General features: G+C 49.8%; 1 protein-coding gene across 2 annotated transcripts in view; it reads left to right on the forward strand.

Moving 5' to 3' along the window:
* CAPS (calcyphosine) overlaps nt 1-14,801 on the forward strand; it is a 73,696-nt gene that overhangs the window by 35,769 nt on the left and 23,126 nt on the right. For both annotated transcript variants that reach the window (XM_078670450.1, XM_078670449.1), the window contains exon 4: nt 9,234-9,443. In XM_078670450.1, the coding sequence (XP_078526576.1) occupies nt 9,234-9,443 (210 nt within the window). The remainder of the gene's footprint in view (nt 1-9,233; nt 9,444-14,801) is intronic.

Raw genomic sequence — 14,801 nt, forward strand, 5'->3', positions numbered from 1 at the left:
ACTTAGACGCCGCCTCCGCGTGCTGACGTCAGTTTTTCTTTTTTCCGCGCCAGCAAGCGCAGATCTGGAAAAAGCAGTAACCCTAGTCATTTTTTGACTAACTTTTTTGATCATTTTTGATTGCTTTTCGAAGTCTCTCGACTCCGAACGGTGCCATAGGGATGTCCGGCTTCAAGCACTGTGACGATTGCGACCGTCTGATGTCGGTCACGGATCCTCACCGCGTGTGTTTGTCTTGTTTGGGCGTCGACCACGACGACAAGGCCTGCTCCGACTGCCGGGCCCTTTCCTCGAAAGCCAGGCGGGAGCGGTCCCGTAGGCGCCTCGAACTCCGGCAGTCGGCCCCGCGCCGTGAGAGGTCCCGATCCCATGGGAGGTCGAGGGACAGGTCGCGGGCTCGGAGCCACCACAGCTCCGAGAGTAGGCCGCACTCCTCCGGGTCGAAGTCGTCGTCAGGTAAGAGGCACAGGAAGTCCAAGCGGCGTCATCGCTCCTCGGACTCCCCCCGACGCTCGCGCGATGCGGCCGGGGGTTCGGGTGACACCGCCCACGCGGCTCCGTCGAGTCGCGGGCGCCCGCGTGCAGCTCCACACCCTCCGGTCCCTGGGCTGAACGCGACGCCGGAGGAGATCGAGCGCTTCCTCATGGCCATGAGGAAACTCTCTCCTCCGACGGGCTCCGCGGCGCCTTCGGGCCCAGCGGACCCGTCTGGGGGCCCTAGCGGGTCGGCGGCTCTGGCCCCGACGCCGTCGGGTGCTTCGGCCCCACCGCCGCCGCCGCCTTTGGGCCCGGCGCCGCAGGCCCCCATTATCCCGCCGCCGTCGGCGCCTTCGGGCCCGGCACTGAGGGGTCCAGTTGTTCCGACGCCGCCAGCGCCTTCGGGCCCGACGCCGCTGGTCCTCCTTCGGGTTCGGGATCGTCGCCGGTGGATCTGACGACCTCCCCGGCGTCGGACCCTCAGGTGGCGCCTCTGGCGCCGTCCTCGGGCGGCGCCGGCCCCGGTCCTACCTTCGTTCCTGTTCAGCCGTCGGAACGGCCCCGTTGGGCGCCGCTTCCGACGTCGTTTGGTGAATTTCACTTTTATGAACAGGCCCCATTGGTTGAAAACCCTGAATTTCGGGAGATGGGTGATGAAGAGGACTGGGAGGGGTCGGAGGACCCTCTGACCAGGGAGTGTCAGTCTCAGGAGGACTGGACAGGAGACCTTGGGGAGGCCAGTGGCCTGGACACCTCTCCAGACACTGGGTTTGTCTCCCCTCCTACCGTGGCTTCGGAGGAGGGGGCAACATATAGTGTGGTGCTGATGAGGGCTGCCAAGGCCTTGGGTCTTGAGCTCCCCGTCGCGGCCGTGAGGACTAACCTCCTCACTGAGGTCCTTAAACCGCAGTCAAGCTCGGCCGAGCCTCTGCTGCCCTTTAATGAGGCCTTGACCGACGTTCTTCTGGGCACTTGGTCCAAGCCCGCTACGGGTTCGCCCGTAGATAGGAACGTGGCCAGACGCCACCGCCCAGCCCTGGGCGACCCATGTTTCCTGTCCTCCCACCCTACCCCCGAGAGCCTGGTCATCCAGGCCTCCAATTCCCAGACTGCATTCCCGTCGGCCCCGCCAGACCGGGAATCCAAGAGGTATGACCAGTATGGGAAGAAGATCTTCTCATCCCTTAGTCTAGGACTGCGGTCTTCCAACACCGCCTGCCTCTTGGGACGTTACACCCACTCTGTGTGGGATAAGGTCGCGGAAGTGCTGCCAGAGTGTCCGTTGGAGGTACGGGCCAAACTCGGCCAAGCCCTTGTGGAGTGCCGGGATGCAGCCAAGTATTCCATCCGGTGTGGGCTGGATACCACTGACTCGCTGGGTAGAGCGATGGCAACGACGGTGGCGGTCAGACGCCACGCCTGGCTGAGGTCCGCCAACTTCTCGGCAGATGTTCAGAGCACGCTCATGGACATGCCGTTCGATGGCCGTCGCCTCTTTGGCGACAAGGTAGACCATGCGCTTGAGCGCTTTAAGGACTCCAGGGCTACGGCCAAGTCCTTGGGCCTCTCGGGCCAGCGCCAGCAATCGGCTGCCTTTCACTCCTTTCGTGGCCACGGAAGGGGTGCGCCCACGCGCGCCGCCAGCCACGCTCCGCAGGGCAATACCCAACGCGGCGGCCGTGGGAACCGCCGTCCGGGCGGTCGGGGGCAGCGGCGAGGTCAGTCCACACCTTCCCCCGCAGCATCTGCCTCAAAACCCTCCTAGTCCGTGCTTTCAGGCCCATGTGACGCCAGTGGGGGGCAGGGTTCACCATCACCACCTCCACTGGCGCACTGTCACGTCGGACAGGTGGGTGCTGCAAATCGTCCGAAGGGGCTACTCCCTCCCCTTCGAGGCGACTCCTCCAGCCATGCCACCGCAGAACCACCGTGTATCGGGGGATCATTTGCGACTTCTGCAGGAGGAAGTTACGGCCCTCTTGGCCAAGGGGGCCATCGAGCGCGTTCCTGGGCCAGAAGTAGGGTGTGGTTGCTACTCCCACTACTTTCTGGTACCCAAGAAGGGCAAAGGGGGCCTACGCCCTATCTTGGACCTAAGGAACGTCAACGGCTTCCTCCGGAAGGAGAAGTTCAAGATGCTGACACTGGCTCAGGTCCTGCTGCCCTGGACCCAAGAGACTGGATGGTAGCGTTGGACTTGCAGGACGCTTACTTTCATATCCCCGTCCTGCCTGCCCACCGGCGCTACCTGCGGTTCATGGTTGGCCACGAGCACTTTCAATTTACCGTGCTCCCCTTCGGCCTTACCAGCGCCCCACGGGTGTTCACAAAGGTGATGGCGGTGGTCGCAGCTCATCTGCGCAGGTTAGGGGTTTCAGTCTTCCCCTACCTCGACAACTGGTTGTTGAAGGCGGGCTCGCCCCAGACAGTCGTCAGCCACCTCCAGACGACGGCAGACCTCCTGCACCAGCTGGGGTTCTCCATCAATGTGCCGAAGTCACACCTGTGCCCCTCTCAGAAGCTCCTCTTCATCGGAGCGGTTCTGGACTCGGCGCGGTTTCGGGTTTATCCGCCCGAACAGCGGGTCCGGGATATTCAGGCTCTGATTCCCATCTTTCAGCCGTTATCCCGGGTTTCGGTCAGGTTGACGCTGCGGCTTCTGGGGCTGATGGCCTCCTGCATCCTACTGGTGCATCACGCCAGGTGGCGGATGCGGGCTCTGCAGTGGGACCTGAAGTTTCAGTGGGCCCAGCATCAGGGCAACCTATCCGACCACATCCTGATCTCGGAGGGCACTGCGAGACAGCTGCAGTGGTGGCTTACGGACCGCGATTGGGTCAACGGCAGATCCCTCTCCCTTCCCCAACCGGAGCACGTAGTTGTGACGGACGCGTCCCTCCAGGGCTGGGGAGGCCACATGGGAGAGGCGGAGATCAGAGGCCTCTGGTCTCCGGCGGAGACCCGGCTCCACATCAACCTGTTGGAGCTCAGGGCGATTCGTCTGGCACTGTTTTGAGATAATCTAGAATTTATATTTTGTAGTTTTTAAGTGTAAACAAGTGAATCTTTGTGGACATACACTCTAATCAAATGGAATTGCGATTGCACAGACCACAATTCATTTAGCTTAACCATATGCAATAGGCTACCTGTACACTAATACTTGTCAGAAAGCCTCACTGAGCCTGCACACATGGTCATGTCTAACCAGCAGAGGACCAAACCTGCGCAGCACAATGCCTTAATTTAAAAAAGGGGGAGGTATTGGTGATTATGTAAATGTAAATGTAGTATACTTGTAAAGCGCACAGCTGCCCCAGCAACGGGGCGTCCCGGCGCTGTATAACTCTGGGGAACCCGTCCTGGCTTTCCCTGTGGGATGGTCCCTTGCTGGGAGTCCCCAAGGTGGAGCCAGGCATCCCCGGAATTGGTGGGGCCGTTGTGGAGATTAGGCAAGCTAATGCCCAGAGTTGCCGAGTGGAACCCCTGATTAGAGTAAGCACCGAAGCGAGAATTATCGAGTCCGCTGACCAAGGTCCACAACCCTGCCGCGTCGGGAATTGAACCCTGGTCCCAGGCTGACTTCTGCTCTCAGGCCTGCCGCCTCTAACCAGTGAGCCACACTACTCCATTATCTCTCAAGTCCAATATAGCAGAAGCTTACTGTGCGTAAGACTCAATTAGGGAGACTCACTTGCAAAAGAGTTCCAAGTACCAGTGCTCCAAAATCATTCAAAAATGTCTGCTACATAATTTGACACATATTCAATAGGCAAGGAGTTGTTGATAGTGTGCAGGACAGACAACATTTCTGTACAATCTTTACAGGACATGCCAGCCAAAAGTTTGTCACTTCAACAACTGTTCTAATCAATAGGACCTTTACATTGATGGGGAAAGGCAGGTCAGCACACGGTTTTGATAATAAACTATTTTGGCTCTAATGGGTTGCCTTGATGGGCCCCATCATTTTCATGAATTTCCCAAAAAAGAGACGTGTATCTGGAACCACCTAAGCCAGGAGCTGATGAAGTGTGGCCCGAAGAATGTGTAAAAAAAAAAGAGCACTTACAAAGTGATAGAAATTAAACACAAGAAAACCAAATAAACATAACCATACAAACACAGCGAGAGGTCCACGTACTTGGAGGAGCAAGTTTCATGCATACTCAAAAAAAAAGGAAGTTCTCTAGTATTGGATCTTTCATAGATTCACATGCTTGAATCATTCCTCATTGTCTAAGTGGGAGTCCCACGGTGCATTCTAAAGCTGTAGAAAAAGTAGCCTATAATGGCTAGAAGATAATCATTAGGTTAACTTGTCCAAATCATTTAATGAGAACCAAACTCCAGCCAATCAGGCGACAGCACCCTGTAGGATACTCCCCACAGAGGCATCTTCCCTCAGATTATCTACTGCATGTTGTGGGAAGGGAGTCTCTCTAAGCTCTGCTCAGTTCTGCAGCATCTAATCCAATTTTGGTAATGTATACAACTTCAGCCGTCCATTTAACAGGTACTGACTCTAATAATGCCAGAACCATCTAAAAAAGGACTTTTCAGACCCTATGGGACCTGTGGGAAGAAAAGGTTTCATTCTGAAGACCCACACAAGGAGTGTATCTACTGCCTTCAGCCTGCACACACGGTGAAAGATTGTAAAATCTGCTGCACTTTTACTGCCAAGACTAAAGGATAGAGAGGGGAGGCTTATGTTCTCTCACAAGAAAGAGCTAAAAAAGAAGGAAGCAGTCATGTGACCAAGAGTCATTGGAGGCGCCTAGGAAAGCCCTAAAAAAAAGACTCACCATGAATCTTTAAGACATAGTTCAAAGAAGGAGAAAAAAGGAAAAATCTCATCAGAAGCTGCAAGGTCAGAGCCTTTTATTCCTGCTTCAAATCTGGTTCTCTCCTTTGAAAAATCCTCCTCAGCGCTGTCGACTATAAAATCCAGACTGGCTGAAAAGATGACTACATCATCCCGTCAAAAATACCAGCAGTGACGACTGACTCCGACCACGTAAACATCTACGACACACGTTATTCCAACATCGTAGACGATCCTAACGTTGGCGATGAGGCGGTCATCGCTTTCATCATCAGTAAAAAAAAAACATCGACAGACACCATTGTCGATGGAAAAACCACAAGCAAAGAAGCTTCCACCGTCTGAATCGTCGATGATGCCATTGACGAGAGATATGCCATCACAAGGAATTTTTTCCCCGGAAGAGTCATCACAGAGTAAAGTATCTCTTCTGCCGCCAACTTACCTTCTTGATGAGGACTCAGATGATGAACGTGCGTTGGGAGCAGCCCACAACCCCTCCGAACTCAATGCCAAATATCAGGAGGATGGGGAGGAATATTACGAACATTATTATGAGCCTAGACAGCAATACATAGAAAAACCTAAGCAGTATATGAAGCATCTTCAGCATTTCAATCACTCTTCCTTTCAAGAGAGTATGGTTCCAGTCCATAGCCTGAAGAGAAAGGAAACATCAGAAGGAGGGATGAAATTATCCCAAGACAGTCATCTCATCAATGATCACGACACAGAGTGCCCAACAGCAAGGCTAATAAAGCACCAAAGGACATTAAACCCGAGGTGCAGCTCTAACCAGACATCCAGAACACAGCATTTGTACTTCGCCATCCCAAATTACCACACTCATCTGCCTCATGCTCCAAATCATAGTAATGTAACAAGGGTCCCCATACTTTGCTAAATTTGCGGGCACTCCCTGCTCTTACATGTGACTCGCTCAGAGGCCATGTACATATAGCCATACCCACCTTCAGACAATGCCAAATGTTTAGCTTACATAGCTAGTGTTGAGTACATAGTCAGGGAGGCTGATGGGTGTCATTTATCAGCTGTTTCAAGGTGTTTAAATAAATAAATAATTGCAGTTACTGATGAACCCACAGTGTGCGGAGGACATTCTGGAAAGGTTGATGCTAACTGTAAATAACATCTCACAAGTGGCTATTGAGAATGTTGATTGTATGCACTGGTTAATGAAGAAAGCATCAGCTGAAACTGCTTGTGGATTTGCAGACTATGATCATCTTAGAAGAATACCTGAAAATGTGTATCAACCTTTGGTTCCTTCTGAGCTTTCTCCTGCAGTTTTCAATAGACACGATTATAAATCTTAAGTGTTTAATAGCAGAGTTAGTTTACAGAAGTCAGAACGTTGAGGTCAAAATGAAGATGGCCAAAAATAACATAAACGTTCAGAGGTATCCCCCTCAGAGGGGTTTCAGATTGATGTTAAAAAGTGGAACGAGGGAAGTAGTTATAGTTCTGGAGATATGACCGGATTGGCCAAGCATCCCAGGATCTCTTCATTGAAGTTTGAAAATAGTAAGGGTTTTTAACACAATATAAAGCTGAAGAGTTTAGCCACTCCTATAAAACACAAACGTTGGGATACACCTTTAGAGTGAGCGAAGGACTATTCTGTATTTTGACATCCTTTCAAAACGTTGCGGGTCATTCGTGAACTATCAGGTTGAGTTAAATGTTGTCTCACATGTTACAGCCATCATCTTTGCAGTTGTGGATTAGTGTTTTTATCTGATGCTCTAAAAACTTTCATATTAAATGTCTAAAAATCAATTTTGTGAGAGGTGTCCAGGGAGTAGTTGCTGTACATGAACATGATTAGAACATATGCTGTGTTAGTTACTGGATTAACCCCTAAGCTTCTGTACTGCTGGAGGAAATGCCAGACTTGCAATAATAACCCCACAGAGTGTGTCGTGGCACAACTATATTGAAATCGCTCTGAGTCAGCCATTTCTCAATAAAAACTCTAGATCCGCCAAAAGGACATTTCCTTGAATGACGCCTGGATGTCTGCAGAAAACCCAGTTGCCCACATCTAAGCATGTTCTCAAAATTTTACTCTGCTGCCGATAGCATGGCGTAGACTATCAGTATCATAAGAGGTGTTTGAAAGGGAAGGCTTTTGGATCCACCGTACTCGTTGATGCTTGCACCACAGAAGGGTTTCAGGTGTAGGGTGCTTTATCAAAACATCAGGTTCACTTGAGGGCAGTCTATGTCACCAGGCCACAGGCGGACTGGCCGGAGAAGCCTACCATAAGTTGATCTAGTGGCCATGAGGGTGTCCGTGGGTGTCTCTTTGAATGGCAACAGAAGCTGTGATGATGATGACCCGGGTTGAAGTATGTTGTTAATCAATTGGCTTCAGCTTCAGTCGGAGGCAATTTAGTGGCTCTGGGCAATGCTCCTGCAAAGAAGGCACTTTCTGCCATTGTTTGGCCAGGTAGTGAGTCCAGCTCGATCTCAGTGGTGGTGTCCAGCCCACTGGCATTCTGTAGGCCATGGCATAGTCTTTTATCAGTGGAGTGGGGTGGGGGGGGGTTTAGCAGACTGTTCACAGCCTAGTCATCATGAGAGTTGTGAGGAAGATTTTATAGGCCATGGACGGCGTCAACATTGTAGCCAAATAGATAGAGCCTCCATCTTGTGCTAATACTGGTGTTGTGGAGGAGGCTAAGGATCTGGTTGAATGACGACTGACTATTCCTTGGGAAATCTCATATGTGACATAGGCCTGGCGCTGGCTGATGTCAAATTTGGGCTCAAAGTCTGATGCCTCAATCGGACCCGGCACCTGTGGTAGCATGGAAAGGACCTTGGAGTCAAAGTGGAAGTCAGCACCAGTGCGGGCTCCTAATGAGGTCTAGAGTGAGGTAGCTGGCGGCATGGGAAGGCTCATCAGTAGAAGTATGACTAGAGGCCCCTATGGCTCCAAAGGCGTACCAGAGGGTGCTGGTAGGATGTGAAATATCTTCAGCGTAGCCTCCTTAAAGGCTGCAATTTTATCAAGGGTTGATGAATTCGGGTTGCATCTGGACCAAGTGTGGCAATGGATCTGATTCTGAAGACGTTGGAGGTGAGAAGTCCTCCGAATATCTCCCTCACAATTTCTTGCCTCATTGTCTGGCGGGATGAGGTTGAGTCCCACTCGACTTTCTTGTGCTTATGGAGCATTTTAGACTTACCTGAAGAATTCGAGCAAGCAAGTGACTTGCAACGACAATGCTGTTTGGAACGCGTGCACTTTTAAGTTTGGCAGCCTAGAGTTTTGCTTCGCTCTCTAATCTCCTTTAGGTAAATTAGGGCATTCTTTTCACAAGACTAGCATTGTGACCAATGCACGAAAGGCACACTTTTTGCGGATACATAACTGACATCTCTTTCCTGTAGTTGCGGCACAGCATGAATCTTATTGTCTTTCGGATAGACTCATTCCCCGACATACAGCCTAAAGATATTGTACCTTTTTTTTAGAGTCATCAGAAAACCGATGAAGTTGGGAGCTCATGTCCAAATGTATATCAAAGAGTGGGGAAAGCAAGAAACTGACGTCTATACCCAGGGGTGGTGCCTTGGGGCGTCCCTGCTCTGTCATTTCTGGAGCAGAATGAGAGTGCTGCAGGCCCATTGCTTTTCATAACTGTTTGTGCTCCTTTGGAGAAAGGTATGTTCTCTAAGTGCTGTTTTCATGGCTCACTCCACTGGAATTTCACTGGACACCTTCATTAGATCACAATGTTTGTTTTTATGCTTTGACAGATGCAGGTTGGTGCTGCTACTATTTGGTGTGAATCCTTATGTACCGCTTGTTCTGTGCCTACCTGAGATTTAGAGCTGTATTGGAAAGGTGTAATATATAGTATTTTGTTTACAACAATAATGTTTGGTATTTTTTTAGCCACCCATGTCAGAGACGAGAAAGAAAGTCATCAATGATGCCTTCAGTAAGCTGGACAAGACAGGTGATGGCGTTGTGACTATTGCAGATCTAAGAGGCACTTACAATCCAAAATGTCACCAGAAGTACCAAAATGGAGAGTGGGGTGAAGATCAAGTGTTCAAGCACTTTCTGGACAACTTTGATTCACCAGATAACAAAGATGGAACGGTATGTATACATGTATTTCTTTGTAGATATTATTTTATGTTTATAAACCTATATATACAATAAAGGCTTCTCTTTTGAACAAGACATAAAAATATTTTTTTTATGTGTGGCGTTATACCGCACTTCTGCTGTGTCCAGGGACGTTAAATAACAGGTATTACTATCACACAATTCAGTAGCCCATTCACTTCATTGAAGAACACCCTACTTTAGCCAGTGAGTTGAAAGCACACAGCATGCTCACTCCACTGTTGACCACCATAGCACAGATTTTGTACCTCATGCAAGTGTGATAGGGTTCGAAGACAATACTCTGATCTTTGTCTGCGACATTTACATTACAAAAATAATCTTTTCAGCTCCACCGGACACCAACCCAAGCCCAACTTCACTTACTACTTTCCAGTGTATTTTTCTTTAGAGATTTTTTTCTTCTGGGGCGGTGAAGCTTCAGTGATGATGCACCCTTTCCTCAGACGGAGTAGATATCTGTCTTCAAGGCCTGTTCGGCTTGTGGACTTAAGAAATTATTTGTGATTGATCTACATTAGAAATGCCTTTATTGTCTTGATTTGATACAGAAGGCACCCATATGCGGCATAGGTAAGGCCTTTAGAGACTGGGTTCCTAGCCTTATTACTCCAAGAGTACAAACATGTATCCCACTACTGGGTTTACCACTTAACAGTGGATTATTCTTTGAAAAGGTGCCGCTCCAGCAACGTCTGCTAAAAAGATGAAGAGGGAATTCATGGAGATGTCGGACGTGTTCATCAAGGATGCACCTGCAAACTTGGTATTTGCTCTAAAAAAAGCAGGCCCCCTCTCTTGATGCAACTCCTTACCATGCTGACATGACACACTGTCCTAAACAGTGGCACAAAAAAGCAGCAGCAGATGTTCTGGTGCCTTTCCTGCTTACCACATTTTCTAAGAGCAAAATATTTCAGGTTTCAAACCACCATCTACAAGTACATAGTCGTAGACCACCTTGTCGACGGATGCCGGCGGCCATGGACACTGCTTTGTCAATGGATGTCAGCTATTTCTTCATCTCTCGGACCTCTACAGTCTTCAGTTCTGTTCCAGTCAACAGGCTTGGATTTAGGCAAGATCTCGATTCCACAATTGCTGGAGGGACCCACGAGCTTCATTGCAGTGGCATTCAGCCATTAAGTTACTACTGAGATTTTGAATAGAGGATGAAGAAGACATCCTTCCAGACAAAGACTAGTCTTTGACTGCTGACAGTTCCCAACATTGAGGGTTCAGTACTTGCCAGAATATTAGTCTGACCCACGACGTGATGAGTACCACAGTGAAGGTAAGGGCCATTGTGACGACCCATGGTGGTATGATGACTTTGAACCACCTTACGAATGGTAGCATCCCAAGAGTGGACACTATCACAGTGTACTACAGATGGCAAAAGTCATTGGAGATTTCTTTAAGCCTTTCCAACAGAGGAAGTAATAATTATGTGCAAAGATGACAAATCCAACTGCATTCTAACGGAAGCAGAAGTATGACTAGAGGTCCCTATGGCTCCAAAGGTGCACCGGAGGTCTGCCAGTAGGATGTGAAATATCTTCAGCGTGCCCTCCTTAATGTCGGCAATTTTATCAAGGGTTGATGAATTCGGGTTGCATCTGGACCAAGTGTGGCAATTGATCTGATTCTGAAGACGTTGGAGGTGAGAAGTCCTGTGAATATCTCCCTCACAATTTCTTGTCTCATTGAGTAGTGGGATGTGGTTGAGTCCCACTTGACTTTCTTGTGCTAATGGGGCATTTTCGACTTAACTGAAGAACTCGAGCAAGCAAGCGGCATGAAGTGACAATGCTGTTTTGAAAGTGTACACTTTTGAGTTTGTAAATCAGTTTGTTGGCATGTACAACAGCCTCCAGTTACTCCTCCTCAGATGCCATCATTTCGACCTTTGCAACCTCCACTTCCACAACTGCAGCCTATGCCACCTCTTTCACATTCAGCCCAAAGGACATTTGTGCCTCTCACTCCTAAGGTGAGTGGTTGTCTCGCTGAAAGGAACATCGAAGATATGGTTTATGATATTGAGGAGTGAATGATAATTTGGAACTGAAAATGACTAGAATGAGGAACCTCAAACCAAAGAAGATCACGAGGAGACTTACAGAAGGGACAGTGCTCAGTAGGCACCTGCTGCAGCAGATGGTCCACCGGATGACATATCCAGGTTACCTGCTCTTTTGGAGAGAGCAGTGAAGAACTTTCGCCATCCTATGACATCAACAGAACATCCACCATGTTTCTTATATGATTGTTACAGAACAATCGAACAAATCTACAAAGGCTATCCCTATCCTTCACTTTGTTTGCAAGAGGGGGACACACCTCTTTGCTCTGCTATACCTGCTGACGCCTCACCCTTCGCTTCGCGTCTGCAGTTTGCCCGAGGGAGGATTGGTGCTGGTGTTCCGCTCTTCCCTCGCCGCTGCATGTCACCAGCAGCCGCCGAGTAGGGGAGAGCGAGAGGGCTTACGAACTACCTTTCCCAGCAGCCCTTGCCCCAAAACCGGAAGTTACATCCCGCAGCAGCGCGCCAGGCGGCGCATTTAAACCAGGCTCCATACCCGTGGAGCGGGGGACACACCACTTTGCTTGCTATACCTGCTGACCTGCTGACGCCTCACCCTTCGCTTCGCGTCTGCAGTTTGCCCGAGGGAGGATTGGTGCTGGTGTTCTGCTCTCCCCTCGCCGCTGCATGTCACCAGCAGCCGCCGAGTAGGGGAGAGCGAGAGGGCTTACGAACTTCCTTTCCCAGCAGTCCTTGCCTCAAAACCGGAAGTTACATCCCGCAGCAGCGCGCCAGGCCGCGCATTTAAACCAGGCTCCATACCCGCGTCGCGGGAGCGCCGGGCTAAGCCCGGGCAAAGGGCGGGCCCTCAGAGGCCGGAAGGGGCTGGGCTGGGCTGGGCTGGGCCACCCCTCTAATTCCTGTCCTGCACCGTACAAGGTATTTATATAACTTTGCAAATATCTTGCACTTTGAGTCCCCCTTGCTGATACCAAGTGGTACATTTCTAACGATAGCGAGGAAAAGATATTCACTAAGCACTAACAACACAAAGTATACATCGGAGCAGAATGAGGAAAGTTACTAAAACTACTAGGATGCCCATCTTAAGATCCAATACTAAACAGAAGGCGGACACCCCTAAACCAGTACCGACACTTACAGCAATAGATATAATGCTAAAACAGACTATTGGGGCAGTATCTACTGCAATAGCAAACACAGAAAGGAGGATGTCCTTACCACCGACGATAATCACCCAAGATGTACAAGATGTAGCAGACGATCTGTCAGTAGTTACTATAGATGCAACAGACGATTTAGACATAAGTCTTGGCATTACCTCCTCCTTCGCTGAGCTCCCGTGTGCTCAGGCCCCCATTGAGACCACTGGGGACGCAGAGAATATCCAGCCCAATCTAAGTACTGCACGGAGTATAGAGAAAGCGAACTCAAGCAGCACGGAGACAAAAAGAGCCAGTAAAGCTCATGTACATGTCTCCATGGACTACTGGGGCATCTTCTAACTTACCGGGGCACACGCTGGGCTGTTCCTGGTCTCTACGGCCGCCGCTCGCTCCACCACGCGTCAGAGGAACTACAGCCCCCAGCATCCTCGGCGGTGACACGCCCACCAGGAACCGTGCACGGAGGCGCAGAAAAGCCGGAGGTGCCTCGCGGGACGCGCGCGGGCGGCGCCGGGCGAAGCCCGGGCAAAGGGCGGGCCCTCTGTGGCCCTCAGAGGCCTGTAGGGACTGGACTGGGCCAACGGACTTTGGCCGTAAAAGTAAAGTAGTAATTTCTCCTACATTTTGTGGTATATGTGTTAACGCTCCTAGGATATAAGATCTTTGCAAGTTCTGTTTTGCAGTCCATTAGCAAGTGTTACCTGGTTGAGTTTTGGGAATATTTGGGATTATTTTATTTAGGCAGTCAGTTGCAAGTGTGCTTTGTTATTGCTAGGTTTTAAGTTGTTATTTCTTTAGCAACCATGTCAAATATTAAGATCATTCCTACAGTACAAGGTGCCAACACTTTGGACAACTACCTTGTAAAAAAGGTCTCCAAAATTAATAGTGACCGGAGAGCCTCATTTGGGAAATCTAGCTCTTCAGGGGTTCCTTCCATTAACACTCCCCCTGACTCAATTTCGTCCACTCCTAATGTTAACACCAGTTTGGGAAGCAGGGAGTTGGTTATGGTTGAGGCTCAGGTTCACTTATCCCCACCAGTTTTGAATACTAATATAGTGGTTAGTGCTGATGATTCCATGGTAACTGAAAGCCCTAAAGCAAGGAGAGCAGTTAGGGCCTGCAGGAAACAACCCTCCAAACGTGGTGGTGGTAGGCCTAGAATGGTAATAGAGAATAAGCAAACACCACGCAAACAAAGAGGCAAGTCCGGGGGACCGGATCAGATAGAACCTGTAGTAAGTTGTAGCTCAAGCATGGCTCACTTTGAGCTACTTTTGGTTGCTTTTGAGGCAAAGCTAGAGGCAAAAATTGTAGACATTGTTACACCTCTGCTACTAAAAATAGACGCACTTGCTACTGAGGTCGACAGGCTGAGTGACATAGTTAAAAACCAGCCTAGCCCAGGTGTTACTGGTAGGATTACTAGCAAACCTGTTGATAGGGGGCAGCACCATGAGGCAATCAGTCCTGTTTTAACCCAGCACCAAACACAAAACCCTCCTGTAGCCGGGCCTATTCCAAACCTGATCAGCTCAAATGTCCAACGATCTCCTGGGCATAAAAAATCTGACCCTATTGTTAAGGTGCCAAAAGGTAGCCAAAATCCTAGAATTGATCTCCCCCCTGAGGCTGCACCGTTTGTGTGTGTTCTCTCTGGGGTTCCAGAGCGCAAGCAGGGGAAATCAGAAAGCTTTCATGAGCTAAAAAATAAGGTGGCTTATTGGCTCTCTAAAAACAGGCCTCTTCCTCCCTCAATTGATGGCCGAATTTTAAACGTTCGTAGGGTGGGGTGGCTTGGCCATATGACTAAGGACATTGAAGGCGATCTGGTAATTGTCAATTTTAGGAGCACCTATGTGGTCCCTTTTCTTAGAAGTTGGCAACCCCAAGGGGGTGATGGTTCCAATGTGACGTGGGAGCTTTCAGACTTCTACCCCAAAACACGCCCTACTATTAACGTGGCACCAAAGCTGATGGCACGGTCTAATACCATCCGTTCTCAGGGTTCCACCAATGGGTCTGGCATTGAGTCTTTGATCACTGCAGGTAGGTTTGCTCCCTTGTCACACCTTGACGAGAATGATTGACTCACTCTAGGGCAGGTTACAA

The sequence above is a fragment of the Lissotriton helveticus genome, chromosome 12 (genome assembly GCF_964261635.1).
Source record: "Lissotriton helveticus chromosome 12, aLisHel1.1, whole genome shotgun sequence".
Taxonomy (NCBI): domain Eukaryota; kingdom Metazoa; phylum Chordata; class Amphibia; order Caudata; family Salamandridae; genus Lissotriton; species Lissotriton helveticus.